We start from the raw sequence: 23,231 nt of genomic DNA, 5'->3' as shown, positions 1-23,231 counted from the left end.
TGAGTAATGCTAAATATAGTTATAGGGTTAGCAAGTCTTGCGCACTCTATTTGAAAAAAGTAGGTCTATCATTAAAAAATAAAATTTTTATGTAAATCTCAGATTTATTTATTTTTTTCAAATAAAAGGTGTTGCGTTTGCACACTTTAAAACATAAATATCATTTATAAAAATGAAAATAATAAACCTATAACTATTTTACAACTCTATTTAAAATGAATGACAATTATATAAATTTAAAAATTATTTTTTAACAAAGCGGTACAATTAAGATAGTTAATTTGAAGACATGGTAAAAGAGTTTAGCATTAGAGAATAACTTCAGACCAGTGACACCTACAAACTGAGAATAACGGAGACCAATATCGCTCTGACACATAAGAAGCTCATGACCAAAGATTACCCTGCATAAACAGTGGATTTCTCTTTCTATTTGTCTCTCATTTCTCCCCTCCCCCTCTCTCTCTGCTCTCTCACTCTGTCGAAGGAGAAACAACATAGGCGTATATGCCATGACATGGTACTGTTCTTGTCACATAGTGGATTTTCCCAAAAAAACAAGGTCGATACAAAATGTGTTACTGATAATTATCAAAATCTGACCATTCACATACCAACTATAACCATTCTCCACAACAATTTGAACAAGTTGTTGCAGGTTCTGTAGTTCTCTAGATAAGACAGAGTCATTTTGTTCCTGCCACTATCTATTTGCATTGGCTCGCCATTAGATGGTTCCAGCCATAAGTTTTGTTCAACCCCTATTCCCTTTGACGACGCAACAAGTGAGAATTCTTGAAGCAAGAAAATATATGATTCCATCATGGGAATGGAAAAGGGAAATATTTGGTCTACACAAAAATCTTGTACAACAAGTTTATAAATTGATATGGTTTCAGCCATAAGTTTTGTTCAACCTCTACTCCCTTCGACAACGCAACAAGTGAGAATTATTGAAACAAGAAAATATACAATTCCACCGTGGAAATGGAAAAGGGAAATATTTGGTCTACACAAAAATCCTGTACAAAAAGTTTATAAATTGATATGGTTTCAGATTATAAAACTCTTTTTCATAAGTTATAAGTTTATGACAAAATTGCGTCTCAAAATCTTGTATTTTGTTGGAGGTCTAATTTATTTCCTAGAGCTTGCTTTCAAAGAAATAGAGTAATGCATTTCTGACTTGGACGTCCTGCGTTTGGTCCAAGGTTCTCTACATCTGTTTTCTCTCTACAAAAAAAAGAGGGAAAAATAGTACGGAGGTGCCGATTGTTGTGAGTATTTTCGTGAGGGAGATCGAAGGATTGAAGTGACTCGAAGGAGCTAGAGGGAAGGAGAGAGAGAGAGAGAGAGAGAGAGAGAGAGAGAACCGACTGACTGATTTCGAGAGGAATATCCCGTGCGAGATTGAAGGAGAGAGAGGGAGAGTCGAGAGAGAGAGAGAGAGAGAGAGAGAGCCGTGCAAATTTATGCGAGAGGGAGAGTCGATTTCTGTGAGAGGGAGAGTTGATCGAAGGAGAGAGAGGAAGAGTCGATCGAATGAATTACCGAATGAGAGAGAAGATCGATTTCGGGGGAGAGAGAAAATCGAATTCGGGAGAGAGGCATAAAGACGATGGAGCTGATTCGTTGATACCCTGTATGCAGCTCCACATTAACAACTGAGGAAGGCCTACGTGTCACCTCCCTATTTGTCTCCTTACTCCCCCTTTATAGGTGCATCCGTCCAGCAGCGTCTCCGTTGTCATTATCCTTCTAGAAAAAATACAAGACAATGCCGTTGGTTTGTTAAGCTCTTTAACGGCGTCGTTTCTCCCTATTTTAATTGCATATGAGCAGGTAGGGTTTAAGCGCCCGTCCTCAGCCCCTCCCGATCCGTTCACCTAAACCTCTGAACCAGAAATGGCTACGTTCTGCAGATCAGCTCTAGCGCCTGGTTCCAGGTTCCTTGTTGCTCGTTCCAAAACCCTAACCCAAAAATCCATAAGCCCAAAAGCAATACCCTCGCCCGCGGTTTCTTCATCGACTAGAGCCGTCCCTCGCGCTTCAAGGTTTAAAGTTCTCTTTCAGACCCATGCTTATCTCATATTTGTGCTTCGTGTCTGCGTAATATTAACTTCTTATTTTTAAGGATTGTTTCGGTGTTGGGGGGCGTTGAGTCAATGATGCCACTTCACAGCGCCATTGCTTCTGCTCGGCTCAAATCCATCCTCGCCGTCGATTCCTCCTGCTGGAGCTGTCTCTCTCAAGGTACTTCGTTTTATCTTCATTCATCTCACGTTTCTCTCGAATGTTTAAGGATGGTATGAATTCAGCACTTTACTCTATCAAATACGATGACAACAAGGGTGGTTTATGACTTTTAATCATCAAATTCAAAGTGAGTTTGCATTTGAATTTGAATAGTGTATTTATTAGCATAGTAATCTACTCACCGAACTAGATGATGTGGTTCTCGATCTGATTGTAGGATAGTCATGGAGAATGCTTAAAAGTTATTTTTCGTTCGATCTCTTTATGTAGAATCTTATCTTTACAGTCACAGCTGTAATCACTCATTAATATTCACATAAAGGGTTGCTTGGACCAAATAACCGTATAAGCCATGTAGCAGCGAGGATGTCTGCCACTTGATTCTTGTAATTGTATTCTGACCTGTTCTCCTACTTCGTGATATAGGGCTTGCAATGCCATTGTGAAGGGCTTGCTGGATATTGTGGGACAATAAATGCTAGGATTTCTTTTTAATTCACTCCGTGGAAGGGAAGAAAACCTTTGAATGCTTTTTTTTTTTTCAATTTGTATTGTGCAACAGTTGCAAGCTTGTTTAACCAACTTATGAAGTGCTGAAGTCTTCTTCTTCTTCTTCTTTTATAAATTTCAAGAGAATGGATTATTTGGATATGCTAGTGGTTGGCACTGGTTCAAATGGATCCGAGACTGTTAGTTATAATAATCTTTTCTTTCACTGTTAATGTGGTGTGTTTTGGAGGACTAGTCATTAATTCGCTAAATTTAAACCTGAATGTGTTGGTGTCGTGCGAGTCCAACCAATCTATTATCTTGGAGACTTAGAAAGCACTTATGTTCAGCATTTTACTTTTGCCCAGTTATGATTATGTCTCAGTCTTGTTGTGGAGTAGACTGTTGGAAAGGAATAAGAGATGCTAATAAAAAATACTTCTAAATTTTCAAGCACCAAAACAAGAGTTTCTGTTGGTTTTAAACTTAATTAAACTAAATATATATGTTTTTCACACATTCACTTGATTTTTCTACACCTGGTCCTAAGATTTGGTTACTTGATCCTCTTTGAATGGTCATTCGTAAAATGAATCCCATTAGCCAGGTAGCCAGCAGTGACTGTTTCCTCTTTCTTTGTAAAAGATACATATGGTGACTTGTCTGTCTACTTCATGGAATAGGACCTGTGACACAATGGAGCAAGGACCTGCTCTATCCATGTGGGACAACAATTGCTAGGATATATTTGCATGTCATTCTGTAATGGGAAAAAAACTCAAGTATTGTATTTCTACACAGCCTGCTTTATTTTTTAAGAAATATCAATGTTTTTTTTTAATTCAATTTTCAATGCAGTATGTTGAAGGGGACTAGTTTTTTTTTTTTTAGTGTGGTATACTTGGAGAGAAATGACTGATAGAAATTTTGAGGATCACAAGCGCTCTGGAGGAGCTTAAGGGCATGTTTGGGTAATGAGATAGAGACGAGAAATTGTGAGAATTCTGTGAATAGTAGTGATATCGTTTGTGAATAACAGTAAAATGATTTGAGTTAAGATGTTTTATTGGGTTTTGAGAAATGGGAGAGAAAAAGTTGAATAAAAATATTATTTTTTTTATAAGTAAAAAAATTAAATAAAAAATAAAAATATTATGAAGTTCAAAAATTGTTTGAATATAATTTTTTAATAATATTTTTATTTTGAAAATTGAAAAAATTGTATTAATTTTTGTGTTTTGTTTGGAAGTTTGGAAAATTTGTATAGGATTTTGTGTTTAGATAATGATTGGATGAAAAAGTTGAAGATTTAAAATTGAAAAGTTGTGACGCCCCAATGGAAGACACAAACCACACGGCCTATACTCTAAAAGAACTAGTCAATGATACAATTGGAGCCCTATTGGAACCTTATAAAGAGTAAAAATTTCTCCTTCCCAAGCAATGTGAGATCTCATACTCCACCTACCCCTATCATTATTATATGGGGTATCACAATAAGTCTTTTGTATTTGAGTAATGTTTGAAAATAAAATTGTAAGAAGTTTTGAGATGAGATGAGAACATCATCTCTGTTGCCAAACAAGGCCTAAAACTTTTTTTATAATTTATCTCTTTGGATGGCTTCTATAGATTTTAATGGGCTAAACTTCCATGATTTTCTCATCTCTTTTTCTATTTATAATTAGGTGTTCCTCTTCTGTACATTATGTGTGCCTAGGCTATGCCTTTTGTATTTTTTTAATAAAATCTTTGATTACTTTTTTTTTTTTGGGGGGTGGGGATGGCAACATGATCTTCCTTGAGTGTTTTTTCGAAAGCCTTTTGATGCAGTCACAATTACGTGGTTTCTGATATTAGTTGCAAGTGAACATTTAAAAAAAAAAAATAGAATTTGCTTCTGGTGGAAATGGTGAGTGACTGGCAGGTTTGAGACCAGCTCTTGTGTGTTAGGTACGTAACTTAGGATTGTATGTCCATCCTGAACTGCAGTGGTAACTAGGGTCTTCATCCAAGAATAATTAAGATAGGGATGAGAAAAAGATAGAGCACTAAAATTTTATGAGATTTGATAGCTTAAATCCTTGTTAAAGAAACCCCTAAAGTTTGTTGTTCTATGCTAATCTAATCACAAGCTAGATGCCCACAAACATGCTACCATTGTTAGAGAGCCACCAGACATCAAGATGATTCTTTTCGGTGCTTGCTTCTTGGAAATTAAGTAAATTATAAAACGGTTTCAGTGATCGACATGTTCTCTAGCCTGATCTAGATTGTCTTTATTACAAAATGACCGGTGGGGGTCTTGGTGTGACAAATGACGGTGGGGATATTGGAATAATAGTGTGGGTAAAATTTGTATAATGACGCATTTCTCTGGGAATTTGGGTTCTTAAAATTTCACACAATTAGATAAATGACTCTTGTTAAGCCAGATGAGAAATATCATTAGAAATTGATCAATTCAAACTTTAACTCAAATCACGTCTAAATATGGTGCAAGTTATTTTGAGCCCTCAATCTAGGATATGATTCTGTCTTCTTGTGATTTCCCTCTCAGATTTTGACTGATTAATTTGTTTTCTTCTATGATGCACCTTTTTTCTTGAAAGTGTTTTTTACTTCATGTGTATTCAACAAAGTTTTCACTATATGCATATAAATGATATCACTCATCCACTGATTCTCTTCCATTTGTGTTTTTTCCGTTGGCATTTCCTAGAATTTGCAGTTCCTCGGTGACAGACTAAAGGCTTCAGTCTTTAAACTAACTGGCCTGCATTTAGGTGGTTTTTATGCTATGTATGTTGGGTCTACTTTGATTTTCCTTTCCATTTATGGTTTTTGCGGTGGTGTAAGCATCACATGGCCAAGAAAATCATGTACCATATGTTGACATTTTATTTTTTCTATTTTTTTTTCTTAATTTAAAAAAAAAAAAAACAATTAGATATTTTTAATATATTGGTGTTAACGTATACATTAAGTGTGTGATGAAACTTTTGTATTGGTTTCCCTTTCCCAGTTCTCCTTAACTCGAGTCCTTATAGTGCTGATGTGCCTTTATCTTTTAAGATGCTTTGCTCTGTGTAGGAAATGAGCATTTAAAACCGCAATTAATTTCTGAATGTTATGTGGATGACATTAGGTTTTTAGGAATTACAGATATGTTTTACCACTCCCATAGAATAGTTTTCTCTGAAGTGTTCTAGTTCCCGACCTTACATGTTTGTGTTCTCTATGAAAGGAACCTGCATAGGTTTTCTAACTACTGGATGCTTGCCGAGCATTGAATCCTGAAAAATTCTACTCATCATCCTATATCATAAACTACACAAGATTTTATTATTATTTTTATATATTTTTTTCTCTTATTAAAAAAAAAAAATTAGTGTTGTTTATGGATGATGAGTAGAAGGGCTTTTGAATCATTGTCAGTCTCCTTTCTCCACTTAAGGGTTTCCACTGGGTCCTATGGAAGTGTATCTCAATGAACAGACCATAGAAAACAAGTGATGGCGATTGGCATTTCAGGCTGTTTATGTTCTAACGTAATGCTCTCTGACACTCTCTGTCTACTATGTTAGGCTTGCTTCTTTCATGTTTGTGCCCTTTTTTTTAACGGAAAACTCTACTCTGCTCTCGTAATTGTACCGCCATAGTTGACATCTGGTCAAATTTTTTTTTTTTTTTACTTAGTGATTAAGGAAGTGATTTTAAATGTATTGATGTATTTTTTAAAAATATTAAAAAATATTAAAAAAATGTGAAAAAAAACTAAAAAACTAAAAAAAAAAACCAAAAAGCCTGAGCGGTACGCTCAGTGTTTACCGCTGGGCGGCATTAGCATATAGTAGCGTTGCCCTTTTTTCATTGCTTCTGGATTGGTTGGGCTATGCGGTGCAGACTGCAAAGGGGAAATTAGACGATTAGATCAGGGCCTCAGGCAGATTCTGTTTTTGGGTAAACGAGTCTAACTTTAAGCTTAGCTGAGTTGGGCTCGCTGAGTTTAGTTTAATTTTAAATTAAATTTAATATTTAAATTTTTAATTATTAAATTATTAAATTTATTTCAATTCAAAATTTTCTTATATATGAGATTTACAATATTTTTCAACTTAAAATATCTTTATACGTAGGATTTATAATCTTTTTTAATTTCTCATAAAAAATATTAAATTTCTTTTAATAGTTAAACATATTTTAAACTCAATTTAAATGGTATTATATAACTTTTTTTACTATTTAATTCAGTCACAACATTTAAAGCAGCCTTAAAATTCTTAGAAGTCTTTAATTACTAGACTGGTCAAAATAAGTTGGTCTGTTAGGTGCAAAGGGGCTAAAAAGATAGATAGTTGCTATAGTTGGGGTTGATAGAGTATGTGATTTGACAGCCCACCTCATGTGGTTTGAGACAATAATATTTATAATCATCAATAAGAAAGTGTTTGAATAATTTTTTTTTTAAAAAAAATAAAATAAAATTTATCTAAAAAATTATTTTTTTAATAATATATTTTATTATTTTATAAAATAATTATACGATATTTATATACTTTATAACTTAACGTAACATTACACATAATATTAACTTCTCATCAGAAAATGCCATCCATTTTTCTCTTCTGCTGGTCATTGTGGTTAGGTAAAAATCTGGAGAGCTTTAAAACGAAGTTACGTAAAGCAGTTGGAGTTCACGCAGTTTCTATCCAATTGGGTCTTTCTAGTCTTGTGTCCGTCGAGTCCATGCGTGTTTCACGTGAAATGCAGAGGCAAAGGATCAACTCTCTCGTTTTCCTGCATGTATGGTCGGAGATTGTAGTTAAAGAATTGGAAATTGCAAGGGCAATTGATCAGAAAAAAGTGCACGAGTCGACGGTGCAAGTAGCTAATTGAAAAAGGATTTTAAGAAAGAGAAATTTTATTCATTATCTTATTACTCTTTCATGATTTCTTAATGTGATACCAATTACTTGTTATTTTTTAGTTATCTATAATTTTTTTGATTTTTAATCATTTATTATTTTTTACTTACCTACCAATCCTTTGATATTTTATCAGAGAATAATGAAATTATGATTGTTAACAAGATAATAAATACTATTTTTTTTCTAAGAAAGAATAAAAAATGACTCAATGTCTTAGACTTGATCAAAGTTATTTGAGCATCAACGTACCTATCTTGTGAAATCACTCAAATATACCGAACAATAAAAGAACATTATAAGGTTGTAAAATGATAGTATGACTGTCTCCTTATTTTAACCATTCATTTATTATTATTATTATTTTTGCTTAATAGTTAAGAAATTGGCTATTAGACTATTAGTGTATTGGTGTATTTTTTTTTTCTTTTAAAGATGTTTAAAAAATATAGATAATAAAAAAATATAATTTATATTAGAGGGCACACCCAACGGTCAAACCTAGGTGGCATGCTAGCAGCATCTTATAAAGTCTTATTTAAAAGTAAAATATTGAATGGCTTATATATTGTAAGAAAAATGTTATAATCACAAATAGATTTTATAAAAATAAACTCACAAATTAATATAATTTCATACGATACATTATATTTATTTTACAATAAAAATAATTTTAAGTACCACATCTAGACGTGTCAATTTATAAATTTATTTTAATGAGATATTTTATAGCTAAAGCATTCTCAAGATAGAATTCATATCATCGTAAAACTCACAATAATTTTTTCATAAGGAGTTAGACTAGAATTAGGAAGATTATAATATTTTTTTTCATATTGTATATTTCCCCATTTATGATAATGCAAGAAAAATACAAAAAAAAAAAAAATCCAATTCATTTAACTAGTTTATTAGCTAATAAACAAATAATTAAACGTGTATTTAGAAAAATATGTGCCGAAGCCAATAAAAAAAAAGGTATATTTAGGTGTTGTTTAGATAATGAGTTGACATGGGGTAAGTTGAAATGAAAGTCAAAAGTTAAATAAAATATTATTAGAAGAATAATGTTACATGCAGTCGTAGGGTACGTAAACATCGTGCACCCACCATAAAAAAAAGTAGGGTATACTATTAAAAATTATTTTTTTTATGTGGATTCTGTATTTATTCATTTTTTTTAAATGATTGCACAGTACTTACATACTCACGACTACAATTATCATTTTTCTTCTTGTAAACTCTAATATAATTATTAAATGAAAAATGTGACTCTGTCTACTTTATTTGCCTCATCATTTTGATACATTATGTATTTTACTTTTTTTTTTAATTTTTTTTATTTAATAATTAAAGAAGTGATTATTAGTGTATTGATTTTTTTTATATTTTTTTAAAAAAAATTTAAATAATAAAAAAATAATTTATAACTAACGGTATGTTTGAGCCGTATACTAAGAGCGAGAGAGTAACACCGTTCTTATTAAATTACATAAATCCTAAAGTACAATTTGATTCGCATATGAAGAGTATCCGAGGTTCGTAAATCCTTAAAAAAGGTTATCGAATAAAAATCCTATATAAACAGCTCAGCCATCCTTTTCAAACATCGGCTTTGTGATCCGTGAACGTGCCTCTCTCCCATCGTGGATAAGATCTAATTCAGATGCAGAGGGACCCTAGTCCCTACTACTTCTACCATATAATAATTAACTATTGACACCTTTCAAAAAAACATTAATTGTTTTTTTTTTTTTGAGGACTTGCGCGTTGTTCTGAGTTCTCTCTCTCTCTCTCTCTCCGCTTGATTGACTTTCAATTAATTCCAGGCAAACCCAATTTTGCTAGTCAATTCAAAGATTTGGATTTGTCTTCGTTTGGTGATTGTAAAACTTTGCGTGGCCACGATTTTCTGCAGGGGATCAACAGCTTTGTTTTGAGGCTCAAATTCGATTACGGGGGATTATTGAGGCTGCAAAGAGATGATGTAAGATATTTCCGGTAAGTTTTCTCGGGAATTAGATAAATTGCCGTGGTTTTGTATGTTTATATGGTAATTTTAGAGAGAGAGAGAGAGAGAGAGAGAGAGGAGGGGGATGCGTTGTCTGCTTATATGACGTGGGCTATTTGTCGTTAATCGACGGCAATTTTCTTGGAGTCGGCGGGGTATCTTTTTCTGAAGTCTGATCATATGTTTAGAAGCACAATTTGTTTTGTTTGATCTTCAATTGAATTGACAATTTCAGCGACAATTAATTTCATTCCGTAGCATTTGGTTGCTCGGTGGTGATGGTATGTTTATCCGTAGGTGGTTCCTATGATTTTGCTAATGTAACATATTTATTTCCTTTTCGTTTGCATTTCTGGATTTTCTTTAGTCGACTTCGATGTATTTTTACTTCACCTCAAATCGGCTGTGAATCTGTTTGGAAAGAGACCCATTTTGATTTTGTTCAGTTTTTGCTCCCATTATTTGTTAGGTTTCATGCTTCCTGTTCTTTGGATTTTTCTCTTGTATTCTTCCATCTTCTTATCCCTTCTTTATCTTTCCTTTCTGCTTCTGGTTCCTCTGTTGGCCTCTGTCCTGTTAAATGAATTATTGTTAGTGTCTTCGGAATTCCTACGTAAAGTAATAGTTTTTCATCTAAAGTTCTGTTCCTGTGTTCGTGCCCTCCATCTTGATGAGTTTCATACTTAATTGAGTTTAGACCTCTCTCTCTTCGTCGTCTTCTTCTGCTTCTGATAGTTGTGCTGCCTGTCTGAATTGGGTTTCTGTTATAAATTGAGTGTTATTTTATTCATTTATTTTTCTTCATGTAGACTTTTCTTTTCATATCTGTTCTCTTAAAAATCCACACCCCCAATCCGCTATATCTTACATGCTAATTGGGTTTCTGCTTGCTGCGGTTTCTTGGTTTTCCAGAGTCCAAATTATGCGTTGGGTTTTCTTTCCTCGCCCGAGTTTCATTTATATGAATTTTCATAAATCATCAACTCAATAGAAGTGGACGCATTTCTCTGAGGATTAAACTCTTCAGGGCCATGGAGAATTCTTATGAGACGTCTAATGGGAATGGGCTGACTGACAATGGCCACGTGGTCATGAGGAACCCTTCTTGTAAACCCTGCGTAAAGGTTTCTCTACCTTGGCTTGATTTGAGAGTTTTTTATGTTCGAGTTTGCAAATGCGAGATCGATGATTCCACTCCCGAGTACCTCACACTAAACCATGTTCCACTCAACCGTGATACTCTTCTTGAAGTCAATGGTGTTAGAACAAGCATATATTCTGATGGGGTGTCAACCCTTCTTAGAAGGGATCGATTGGATAAGAAGTCTGAAGAAGCTACTTTTGTGAGCACTGATAGTATCAAGATGACAGGAAGTGTGAAATTTGAGGTCTTTGATCAAGATCTTCTCTTGTTATCTGGGGTTTTGGAATTGTGTACTAGTAATGGTTTTGTCAGTGAATCAAATCATCAGGGCCAGGAATGGAGCATGAACTGTGAATCTGACGTGACTGTGGGTACTGGTTTCTTTAACGGAAAACAAGTGTTGGGGCCAGAATTGGCTTCACCAATAATTGAGGTCTACATTGCAGGGTCCTGTTTGGGCACTCCAATTATCTTAACAAAAACTCTGCAACTGGGTCATCGAAAAAAGCATGTGAGGAAGGGCAGGTTGGATTCAATACCCGAGTATGAGGCAGCTGAAGGACAGAAAGATGATCCTTCCAGGCTTGCTTTGCAGGTACCCCTTTGCCAATCTAATTTTGTAAGTTGAAGGTTTTGATGGGATTTGCTTTTTTTGAGTTTTGGTTGTTCTGTTGCATTAGCCCTGCCATGCTTGATGCTACATTACTAAAATAACTTTTCATCCTGTTTTGTCAATCTTTCATGGGTTTTTCAATGTAATTTATGCTGGCAAAAAAAATCATGCAATTGGCTACTCTTAAGGCCTAGAGGTGTACCTGACATAACCATTTACTTGGAAGGAGTGGATAATTCTTTCTTTATTATTATGTATCATATTGAGTTCAATCTTGGGTTAGATTTTGCGTGTGGTGTATATTTGAAGTTTTCCTTGTGTTGCTTTATTTCTACCAGCACCAGCTAAAGCTTGCCCACACTTCATTAAAATCTAATAGAGAGAGCCTACTGTTACCTATTGAGAGAGAGAGAACCTACTGTGTTAAGGATTCTGATGATGGTAACCCCCGAAAAGAAGTTTTATTTATTCATAGTTACAACATATACCTATATGGAACATAAGTCCCACTAATGTTTTCCACCATCTGCTGATCCAGCATCTTGTCGACCTTCTCTGTGCTGAATTGCCTGTGTTGCTGCAATTGTAAATTTCATTTGTATATCAGTTGGTCTACAAATAGATGGGTTTGGATATATGTTCCTCTTAAACACACATACACTTCTTTGGAGCACCTCATAAAACTAAATGGTTCTTGAGTAGGTACAAAATATTTTAGCCCTGTAAGAACTTTATCTTCAAAGTGGTAACCTTGTATGCAATTTCTCTGCTTATCTTGATTAGCTGAATTCAACTGTTGGGGCTCTTTAGTGCCTAGTTGGTGCAATAGCCCAAGAGCAATGGTAATTGATATTGTTATTGCACCTAGGATTTGATTGATTTCCGATAATGTGGTTTTCATGATTCCCGTTAGCATACTGGTAATACTTATCTCATATGGTTGTTATTTTTTCTTGGGAAACTAAAGAACATTTATTCACCGAGTATGTTTTATATTGAGTTATAGTCTAGATTGCCTCTAGATTTCCTTTCCATAACCTGGCATCATGTTTTCCTTTATTTTTATTTATTTATTTTTTTTACTTTGCAGGTGTCAGAATTTCCGTACGACAAACCAGAAAGCGAAGATGATTACAACAGCCGGTACTCTGGGACAGCATATTTTGAAGGTGAAGATGGAGAGCTTTCATGGTTCAATGCTGGTGTAAGAGTGGGTGTTGGGATTGGCCTTAGCATTTGTCTTGGAGTTGGAATTGGTGTGGGCTTGCTAGCTCGAACCTACCAAGGCACCACCCGCAACTTTCGAAGGCGGCTACCGTAATCCAGACTTTCCCTGTTTTTCAGGCTTCTGACCAAATTCCATCAATTTAAATGATTAACGGTCCCAAGTCAGTTAACTTGGTTGTACTTCTGGCATGTCCCTGTTGTCAGTAAGTTGGCTTGTTCCGCAATCAAGTTCATGCAATGCATGCTTCGACCCACCTTGGTCTCTTCTGGGGCTAAGCCTTTTATCTGATATAAAAGGATCGTTGGTTCCAAATGCAAAACCACACAAGAAGGAAATCTCTCAGCATCTCTAACTTGGTGCTGTCTGCAGCGGCTTTCTATATATGTGAGGTTCTGCTGCTTTTGTTTTGTAGAGTGTTGATAGCAGTGAAGTTTTGGTAATGGAAGTAAAGATAGAACCCTTCGACGGCTCGCGACTCGACTCGTCTTTGTACTTAATTTTGTTTGTCCGCCTTGCTTGATGACTATGTTATAGTTATTCTAGTTTCTGTCACAGATATTCGGAAGTAGAGAGAAGGCACTATTTTCGGAGAGGGACGATATCATATGTATGTTCCTGCGTGTATATTCAATGAGTTCGATTTAAACAGATCATGATTTCTAATAATTTTCTGATTCAAACATTTTATATAATTTAGATAGATATAAATACAGCATATAGGTCCACACTATTTATTTGTGGGCAACATTGATTGTTACAAAGTTTACAAGTTGTATTTATGTCTTTTCACATGGTAAAGAATCTTAATGTGGTCGGCTATGATAAGAGTATGATTTAGGCTTAATTTATTTTTAGAGATGAGATGAGATGAGTTGAAATTAAAATTAAAAAATTAAAATTAAAATTAAAAAGTTGAATAAATTATTGTTAGAATATATATTTTTTTTATTTTTATTTTAAAATTTAAAAAAATTAAATTATTTATTTTATTTTATATTAAAAATTAAAAAAATTATAATAATTAAATAAAATGAAATATTTTTTGAAAACAATCCGATCTCTTTAACTAATAGGCGAAACGATGAGAGTATATGGGATTCATTAGCGGAACATGCTGCGTGGATCATGTTGTGTCGTGAATACGTATGGATGTGACGTTAATGTCAGTAGCTTGTCTGTATCGTAGTCATTGGATGACAAGACAATGTGTTGAAACCAAATATCTTAGCCGAAAACAAAATAGAAAAAATATATTTACAATCATTATACGACGAATATATAAGCATTATAGGTTGAAATATATGAATTTTGTTTTTCATTTTCTTACTTAATGTGAAATGTGGCTGAATATATATAATTGCGAACTGTGTTTCATTTTTGTCGACAAGTAATTTTTTTTTTTTTTAACAATACTTCTTTATATCATTTCTAACTGTCAAGTAATACATGTTTTATCACTATCCAAACTTCTTGCAACAAAATCTGATACATCCTCTATCTAATCTATTTTTTTAACAAAGCTAGGGCTCATTTAGCTAAGATATGAGCCATGTTTTTATGTTTTTCTCTATATGCAAAATGAATTTTTCAATTTGATCTATTTTGATAAAAGGACTTTACATCATCAATTAAAACACCAAAAATTGAACTTTCCTCTTCAAAACTCTGCACTACCTCTATGACAATTCTTGCAACTCCTTTAAAAACAGTATTGTGTTATATTAAGTTCATTGTAAAGCTCTACAGCCATCCTCAAAGCAAAATATTCTGCTACCACTGGACTATCATTGGCCTTCTGATCACAAACATCAACTAAAACTTCTCTCTTATAATCTCTAACTATGATCTCAGCATCCATTCTTCTCTCTTTCAAGTTTAATGAAACATCCCAGTTCACCTTCACACATTCACCATCTGGTTTCTCCCATCTCATAACACTCATTGCAATGCTATTTTACCCTTTCACCACTTGTTTTGTAAGAATCTGAGCTGCCTTATAATCATGTAAACTTTCTAAAACTGTCTTCACAAGTATTTTAGGATAGCTTAGTTTCTTCTAAAAAACAAACTCATTCCTACGCAGCCAAACTCTCTTAAACAAAACAACCATATCTTCTAACTTCGTCATGCTCAACCTTTCCATTAACTTTCCCCATAGTAACAGGAACTCCTCTTCTATTCTTCCCCATTTTTGCACACAACCTCCCACCTCAGCCCATATGTCATTAGCTGCTAGACAATCCCACAAAGCATGAATAATAGTTTTTGTTTCTACACTACAAACAAGATAGTTTTTGTCTTCAACTACCTTTCTTTTAAACAAATTCTCCTTTGTAGGCAGTAGGTTATTTCCAGCCTTCAACAAAAACAGCTTTGTTACACTTGGAACTTCAAGATTTCAAATGTTTCTCCACCTCTCATCCATTACAGCCCCCACTGAGCAATCTCATCTTTCATTCTTGAGCCTTTCTAGTTGCAGAAAATAGGCACTGCTTACTGAGAAAGTTTCCTTCTTGGAAGGGCCCCAAATCAACTTATCTTGAGTCCGACCCCTACTCAGGGGTATACTTAGAATCTGAGCCACCTCTTCTTCTGAAAAAATTTCTTGGATCCTTCCTTCATTCCATTCCCCTTTATGTTTATCAATAAGTTGTTCCACTTCGACATCTTCCTACAATAAAGAAACATGTGATTGTATGGAAAAAGAGGAAGGAGTAGGCAACTTAAAGAGGGCAGTGAGCTTAGCTTTGCATCCAAAAGAATGGAATGCCTATAATACTTCTCTTTAAAAACTGTGGCAGCCAAAAACTCAGAACTTTTAAGCAATCTCTATCCTTGCTTTGCTAGGAGGGCCATGTTGATACTCTCCAAGTCCCTAAAGCCTATGCCCCCATTCCCTTTCTGCATGCTCATTTTCTCCCATTTTTTCCATAGAATACCCTTTCCTTCTTGCTGTTTATCCCACTAAAATTTGAAAAAAACACATTTATCTCTTGACACAGCCTCTTAGGAATCTTAAAAACAGACATAGTATAAGTAGGTATGGCTTGTAACATTGCCTTGATCATAATCTCTTTACCAACTTGTGATAAGAAAGTGTTTTTCCAACTTGTGATTTTTTGCCAGATTCTCTCCTTCAAGCTTCTAAAGGTATTGAACTTAGATCTTCCAACAAAAGCAGGAAGCCCTAAGTACCTCTCATAGCTGCCACAAGCTATTGAGTTGCTGACTTCCATGATCATTTTCTTATCTCCTTCCCTTGTGTTACTGCTAAAGAAGACTGAGGTCTTATCCTTATTTAAAAACTGCCCTGAGGCCTTCTCATAGGTTTTCAACACCTCTTGAATCCTATTCCATTCTTCTAACTTAACCTTACCAAAAAGGATACAATCATCTGCAAAGAGCAGATGATTAATGCTAGTTCCTCCCTTAGCGACTTGCACTCCTCTTGTAATCTTCTGACATTCATAAAAATTCAGCAAGATGCTTAATCCTTTAGCACAAAGAATAAATAAATAGGGTGACAAGGGATCACCTTGTCTCAAACCCCTTTTAGGCCAAAACTTCTTCCCTGGGATCCCATTAACCAAGACTAAATATGAAACAGACCTGACACAACTCATGATTAACTTCACCCATTTTTCATTGAAACCCAATTTTTTCATCACCACTTCCAAAAAACCTCACTCTACTCGATCATAGGCCTTAGACATGTTTAGTTTTATGGCCATGCATCCCACCTTTCCCCTTTTCCTAGCTTTCATGGAGTGAAGCAACTCAAAAGTCACCATTATGTTGTCATTTATTAGCCTTCCAGGCAAAAATGCACTTTGTGTTGGGGATATGATATTGGCCAGGGTCTTTTGAAGTCTATTTGAGATGGTTTTGGACACTATTTTGTACATAATGTTGCATAGACTTATAGGTCTATACTCACTGACTTTTTTTGGTTCTTTACACTAATCAAGAATATGTAAGTGTAATTCAGTGTAGGTTCCAAAGGGTTACCATTTAAAACCGAAAATGTAGCTTTGCATACCTCATCTACTACAACCTCCCAATGATTTTGAAAAAATGATGGACCAAACTCATCTGGTCCCGGGGCTTTAAGGGGAGCCATTTGTTTCAAAGCTTCCTCCACCTCCACCCTAGAAAAATCCCTGCTCAAGGCCTCATCCATCTCAGGAGTAACCTTTCTTTCCATACCAACCAAACACTGCTCAAAGTCCTCACTTTCAGGATTAGTAGACTGAAAAAGTTTCTCAAAATAAGCTGTAAAAGTTTCTTCAACCTCACTTTGTCCCTCAGCCCTTCTGCCATTCTCATCTTCCACTTCTCTAATAAAGTTCTTCCTTCTTCTTTGATTAGCACTAGCATGAAAATATTTTGAATTTCTATCTCCATGCTTATACCAATTGCATTTGGCTCTTCGTCGACAAATACTTGAGCAACTTGTGTTCACTGGACACATGTAAGACTAGCGATAGAGTAAACTTCTATAAATCAGTTCGCTAGATAAACGCGAGACTCTCATTCAGTCCGAACCTGACTTTTAAAAGGTTTTTAAATCCTAATAAACCTGATTTGAGACCCTGCACCACTTTTGAAGGTCGCTGAGCATTATTTCAAATATATATATATATGAAATAGTATGTCTTGAAGTCAGATAATTCGAAAGTTTTCTTTTCAACAAAATCTCTGTATTAAGTTAAATCTTAACCATAAACACTCAAGACTTCATTGATACGAAAAAAGATGCAGGTGGCCTCACAATGCCATAGTTCTGAATCCCACTTAGTTAATACCCCCTTGATCGTAGGCAAGCGGGAGAGTCAAGGAGAGCCCGAGGGACTCGAATCAACAGCCGTCCTTTGGCGAGAGATATTACCGTCAAGCTGAGTCGGAGAACATGGGGAAAAAAATTTGGATTACTTCTCTCTTTAACTTTAGTTCGAATAAAATGGAATGCATGAGATTATACCCCCAACCAGCCAGTACACGGTAGTTGGCAATACGGCTGAATCGATGTCGCATTCACAGAACTAATATGCACTAAAACCTGAAACAGTCCCCTGAAAGACCAAACAGACACTGGCAATAACCGAGATTTATGTCACCAACGTGTTCCGAGAAGTAAAATCTGAAGATGGGCAAAAAAGATTCAAGAGACTATATCAAAAGCATTCAAGCTTGCTGGTGTTGCATTGCAGACGCGGGATAGATACAGTTTTATATACACTGTCCAATACAAAGCTCTAACTATCTATAACACTGATAATATATGCACAGTAATTGACAGAAAAGGCAAACCCCAGTTGCGACAGCAGCACGATGGCACAACATCTATCTACAATCACCACTTAAAACAGCAGTAACTCTAACAGAGGCCGTCTGTTCCTGTTCCTGGAGGTCGAGCCGCCCGGCGGAACCAGGTGTTGAATGCTGTGAACAAGTGAGGGCAATCTTCAACATTTCGCGTCGAAAAGCTTAGGCACTGCTGCAACAATTCCTGCGCATCTGACATGGGCAGTGTGGAGATTATTCTCAGAAATGTCTCTTCCAATTCCAGGTACAGTGATTTGTTACTAGGCGACATGGGCGACACATTGTCCTTGCATGCGATAAGAACAGGAAGCCAATCTTTCACAAGCTTCTTTCTAACCTGAAAAATAAAAGATCAAACTACATTAGTTTAGTTTAGTTTAGTTAATCCATCTACCTGCCATCTTGGAGTTTGAAATATTTAAGGTTAAGGTGTCGTTTTTCATTTAGGTAGAGAAACTGGTGTAAGAACACATGACATGGTCTTAAAAAGAATGACAAACAGAAATAAAAAACCTCAGCCAATGGCCATGAAAGTGGTTAGAGGTCCATAACTTCTCACATGTCTTTGCAAATTTAAGGAAATAGGGTTTTAGGCTTTTAGCTCCTCAAACATTTCCCTTCGTTCCAAATAACTCTTTAGCATTTACATGTAGCCCTCTTGTTTGCTGTTATTTTTCCTCCAGAAACACGAAAAAAGAGATGGGAACCAAATCCACAGTGAAAATAGAACTAGTTCCACAATCAGTCAAACTCACCAGGCAAAATGCATTCCCGTCATCAACAAAGCCTATGATATTGGTGGTCGAGATATCGTAGAAATTCGATCAGAAACTAACGCACTGAACACTCATCATATGGAATGAGTCATTAACCATCTAATCTGGCATCCACAGCAGTCTATCCTCTAGAAAATAATCCTTGTGTGTTCAATGCGATTCCAAATTCCAATAGAACAATAAGGTCCGGTCCTATTACCAACTGGTCCGCGTTTCGCCCAAATCTAAGTGCTCAAGATCCAGAACCAACTACGTAGACCCACTAAATTATATTAAACGACTTCAAACTAGGCTAATTGCAAATCACAAGCAAGTAAAACCAATACAACAATAAAGTTATTCCATTAGCAATACCTGTCTGGTGGCCAAAATGTTGCCCGCAGCGACAGCATTAGCGAGCTTAGAGGTGCATCTCAGCACAACAGCCGGTAACCCTGGCACGATATTCCTCCACGCATCGTCCCGAAACGCCCTCTGCAAATCGGCCGTGAAGGCCGCCTGGTTGCTCCACTCCTTGACCGCTGTATCGGCCACCCTCAGTTCGATCATCCTCTCCACCAACCACAGCAAATGTCTGCCGTTGGTCATCGCCGTGTGCAGATTGAGCCTCTGAATCGCCTCGGTCTCGTTATGATCCCCTCTGAAGTCCGGGCTCGAGTACTCCTCCAGCGACTCCTTCACGACCTTCAAGCTCGTCTCGAACGCACTCTCCAATACCCTCTTGGCCGATTCCATCGACGAGAAATCCCTCAGAATCTTCGCCACGAAGGCCTTCACGAACGCCACGTTTGGATAATTGTGAATGGCGGACAACACCAGGCCTCGGAGCATTTCGTCGCACGAATCGTTCCGACCGGGCAAGACCCTAGCAAGGAGTTCCTTGCTCTCTTCCTCCTTCAGAAATGGGATTATATTTAAAACTCGCTTCTCTTCGTCCTCGGTCCATGGCACAACCTCGAGGAACTGGACGCAGGACTTGACGCAGTCCTCGAAGAGGAGCTCGAGGGCGACGGGGAGGAGATCGAGGGCGGTGGAGGCGCTATCGATGGAACCGGAGAGATCGGAACTGTAAAGGAGTTGGAGAACGGTGAGGTGGGACTGGAGGGACCCAGAGGAGGAAGGGACCCCAAGGTTGAGATTTAAGGGTTTGAGATTGGAACTGTTGTTCTTAAGGCTGTGGGTTGGCTGCCATCTGTCGGATAAGAGGGCGGCGAAGTATTTGGAGCGGTGGAGGATGTGTGAGTGGAGGTGGATCTGAACGTCGTCGTATTTGTGGTTGGAAGAGGTTTCGTCGGAATCTGGAGTGGTGGTGGCGGAGGATTCGAATGGGGAGGGTGTAATGAAGAGGCGGAGTATGACGTCTGCGGTGGAGGGATCGTTAAAGAATACTGAGGAGGCGGAGGTGGTGGCCACCCGCTGCCTTTTCTTGAGCCCGGAAACTATCATTTTTATCCAGAGTAGAGGATTGGGTTAGGATTCGGGACCTCTGAGAAAATGGGATATAAAAATGGAGTTTCTGTTTCTGGGCGGTGAAGATGTTATTTACGGGAGAGAGAAAGGATAGAGGGAAAAACGAGGAACGGCGTTATCTTGAATTGGAAAAACTGATTGCGGGGGATGGATGGTGGGGTCATGGGCAGGTGGATTGTGGATCAGTCTTGGCGAAGCGGGTTCAATTGATACCATTTTCAATTATAATTTTTTTTTTTTTTTTGTTAAAAAAAGTGTTAGTTTTGAGAAATATTATTAATGGGAAAGGTAAATAAAGATGAAAATTCAAAACTTAATATAATTTTTAAAATTCTAATAATTTTAATGACACAAGTGCTTCGTACAATCTTTATTTGAGGACTGCATTGTAAGTTTAATCAATTTTATCTTTAAATTTTTTTTAAATTACAATAATATCCTTATCAAAACTGTACTTTTTTCTAGTTAATGAATAGTTTGCACATATAATTTTCAAATGAAAAATTCTATTTACAGTCTCTATTTAAAGATTGCATGTACAATGTTATGATAAATATTTATCATAAATATTTAAATTAGGACAATGTTATGATGCACACTGTGCATCTTAAATATGCACACTAGTATAAATAATTTTTTCTTTGTATTTTTTTTAAAGTATTTTTTAAACATTCTTAATCGTTAAAAAAAATAAAATATAAATATAAAGTCACCAATAATGATTTCATTAACCATTAAGAAAAATAAAAAAAAATAAAAAAATATTAGTGGACATATTTAAAAGTCATACTATTATTTTCCTTTAAATTATGCTTCCATTTTTTTTCCCAATTTCCATGGATGCAACATTTCCTTCTCCCTTATTTCTCTTTTATGGCCCTGTATGTTTTTTTTTTTTAATGGTTTCGTCACTGTTTTTTTGAATGCTCTTCTCTTTAGCTCTCAATGAGAGTGGTCTCTGTCTAGGAAAAACAAAGAAAAATGGAAAATGGAAAATGCTTGGTGTCATGATCATCCAATTGTATCCTCCAAAAATACTCCTTAGTGTATTTTTATAATGCTTGAAAAATTTATCATTAGGAAATTTGTGTATATTTTTCTAACATTAAAAAAATAAAAAATAAAATCAAAATATACTAAGAATATTTTTGGAGGACATATTTAGAGCATCACCATTTTCAAGAGAAATTCTTAATACAGTCTCAAATAGAGGTCTGCAAGTGCAAGCCCCGACGTGGATGAAACGGATCGTTTCATTTAAGCCAAACACGACATCGTCTCACTATGGCAGAAACAACAACTGATTTCTTCCTCCCCTTTCCCTCTTCCCCTTCCTCCTGAGCAACTGAACTCCCCATTCCTCTCGAGATTGACAATCGAACTTCCTCTCGAGACTGAAACTCCACATTCCTCTTGAGGACGACAGATTCGTACCCGCTGATGGTGGTTGTTCCCTTCGTCTATCCCCAATACTAAGCCCCGTCTGAGCCCTAAACGAGTCCCCTTCATGCGTCGCCCCCTTCCTTTATGCTAAAGATCCTGTGACATACCAGTTTTGGTTTTAGGGTATATTAGTAATTTTTCCTAGTAAACTTTTATTTTAGAATTTATATTTTTATGAGTATAGTTTTATCAGAATTTATATTTAATTTATCTCTATATTTTCTATTATGGTTGTTATTTATGATTTATTAGAGTTTTGTTTTAATAAAGATTTCTAAAGTGTTTCAGATTACGTTCACTGCGATGTTTGTTTTGAAAATTAAAGTTTAAATTTTTCTAGTCTCCGAACCTCATCACTTTGTTAGCCGCTATTTGACAAATTCAAATCACCAATCCGTAAGTTTCATCCACTTTGTTTCAAATTTGAACCCTGATCTCATACTCTTTCTCATCCCGTAGTGTGTAAATTCGAGTCCTAGTAGGAGTCTAACTCTCATTAGAAAAGCCCTATCAGATAGCCTTTCTATCGTCTTTACAAATCCATCTAGAATATCTGATTCAAACACAAGAAAAATACAAAGAAAACTCACTTGTATTGAGTTCTCTTCTCTGACCCGCAGCCACCCACTCCTTCTCACAGTAACTCCACGCCACTCAGAGACGCGGGACTCCCTTCCGGCGTCACAGACGGTGCCGACCAGCCCAGCCCTAGCTCAGCCACCCATTTTCGGTAAGCCGACCGTCAGCTCTCTTTTTCTCTTCTTTTCCTTCGGTGTCGCACCACCATAGGAACCCCCCTGTCGCGCCGCCGATCGCTCCCAGCCGCCAGAACCGCCGTCGAGTTAGCCCCTCTTCCTCGGTGAGCTCCTCCATCGCAGACTCTTTCTCTCTCAACTCTGTTTTCGTTTTCTTTTTAGGCTTGCCGTGTTCTCGGGTTCTAGAGGGAACCCGTGGGTTTTGATGGGCCTTGGGCCCTAGTCCTTTAGGCCGTATGAGGTTGGGATGGGTTTGGGTTTAGTTTCCTGTTTGGGCTCATGTAGTATAGTATTATACTTATGGGCCAGAGTTTTTAACCCTTTTTACAGATTATAGTGATATTTATTTGAGCTTATATTTTAGACTTGATCTCATTTTATTTCAATAATTGTTTTAGTGATTTATATTGAGTTTAATATTACTAGTTGAGTTTATTAAATAAATATATTTAGTTAAAGGTTCTTTTTAATAAATGTTTAAAGAATTGGAAAGATGTTTTAAAGTATAATTTTTTAAGTCTAATATTTGAGTTAACATTTCTTTTGTCAATTTAGTAAGATTTTAATAAAATTTCTATGTTAAGAATTTAATGGAATTTATTAAGTTTCTTATAAGATTTAATAATTACGTTAAGAAATGAAACTTAGTTTAAGAATTTAAGTTTTTGTGAATTATTTAAAAATAGCTCGAGTATTTCTACTAAATTATAAATTTGTATTTTAAGTAATTTAAATACTATGAATTATTGATTTTAGTGTTAAACAAATATTGGCTTGACTATGTTTTAGAATT

The 23,231-nt window shown here is 35.9% G+C and overlaps 3 protein-coding genes across 8 annotated transcripts; 2 read left to right on the top strand and 1 right to left on the bottom strand.

Moving 5' to 3' along the window:
• Window positions 1-1,195: 1,195 nt before the first annotated feature.
• LOC109011187 (protein NONRESPONDING TO OXYLIPINS 2, mitochondrial) lies at window positions 1,196-5,780 on the top strand. Of its 3 annotated transcripts, XM_018992281.2 has the most exons (4): window positions 1,196-2,054; window positions 2,135-2,253; window positions 3,429-3,527; window positions 5,468-5,780. In XM_018992281.2, exons 1-3 carry the CDS (start codon window positions 1,906-1,908, stop codon window positions 3,509-3,511), a joined length of 351 nt encoding a protein of 116 aa, XP_018847826.1. In that variant the 5' UTR covers window positions 1,196-1,905; the 3' UTR covers window positions 3,512-3,527; window positions 5,468-5,780. The 3 variants fall into 3 exon arrangements, with proteins under 3 accessions (XP_018847826.1, XP_018847828.1, XP_018847827.1); XM_018992283.2 differs by lacking the exon at window positions 3,429-3,527 and having other exon boundaries at window positions 1,201-2,054; XM_018992282.2 differs by lacking the exons at window positions 3,429-3,527; window positions 5,468-5,780 and adding an exon at window positions 2,683-2,978 and having other exon boundaries at window positions 1,206-2,054.
• A 3,508-nt stretch (window positions 5,781-9,288) lies between these two features.
• Window positions 9,289-13,335, top strand: LOC109011188 (uncharacterized protein At1g01500-like). 3 transcript variants are annotated; one of them, XM_018992288.2, is made up of 3 exons: window positions 9,289-9,674; window positions 10,597-11,423; window positions 12,532-13,335. In XM_018992288.2, the coding sequence occupies exons 2-3, from the start codon at window positions 10,716-10,718 to the stop codon at window positions 12,760-12,762; spliced, it is 939 nt and encodes a 312-aa protein (XP_018847833.1). In that variant the 5' UTR covers window positions 9,289-9,674; window positions 10,597-10,715; the 3' UTR covers window positions 12,763-13,335. The 3 variants fall into 3 exon arrangements, with proteins under 3 accessions (XP_018847833.1, XP_018847830.1, XP_018847832.1); XM_018992285.2 differs by having other exon boundaries at window positions 9,337-9,674; window positions 10,597-11,447; XM_018992287.2 differs by lacking the exon at window positions 9,289-9,674 and adding an exon at window positions 9,695-9,965 and having other exon boundaries at window positions 10,597-11,447.
• A 4,504-nt stretch (window positions 13,336-17,839) lies between these two features.
• On the bottom strand, window positions 17,840-20,408 carry LOC109011189 (BTB/POZ domain-containing protein At1g63850-like). Of its 2 annotated transcripts, none has more exons than XM_018992289.2 (2): window positions 19,125-20,408; window positions 17,840-18,331 (listed from the first exon to the last, which is right to left on the bottom strand). In XM_018992289.2, exons 1-2 carry the CDS (start codon window positions 20,214-20,216, stop codon window positions 18,047-18,049), a joined length of 1,377 nt encoding a protein of 458 aa, XP_018847834.1. In that variant the 5' UTR covers window positions 20,217-20,408; the 3' UTR covers window positions 17,840-18,046. The 2 variants fall into 2 exon arrangements, with proteins under 2 accessions (XP_018847834.1, XP_018847835.1); XM_018992290.2 differs by lacking the exon at window positions 17,840-18,331 and adding an exon at window positions 18,361-19,019 and having other exon boundaries at window positions 19,125-20,349.
• Between the last annotated feature and the right edge of the window lie 2,823 nt (window positions 20,409-23,231).

Source organism: Juglans regia, chromosome 13 (genome assembly GCF_001411555.2).
Source record: "Juglans regia cultivar Chandler chromosome 13, Walnut 2.0, whole genome shotgun sequence".
Classification (NCBI taxonomy): domain Eukaryota; kingdom Viridiplantae; phylum Streptophyta; class Magnoliopsida; order Fagales; family Juglandaceae; genus Juglans; species Juglans regia.
Note: the sequence above shows the minus strand (reverse complement) of the source record. Positions and strands in the feature narration are given on the sequence as shown.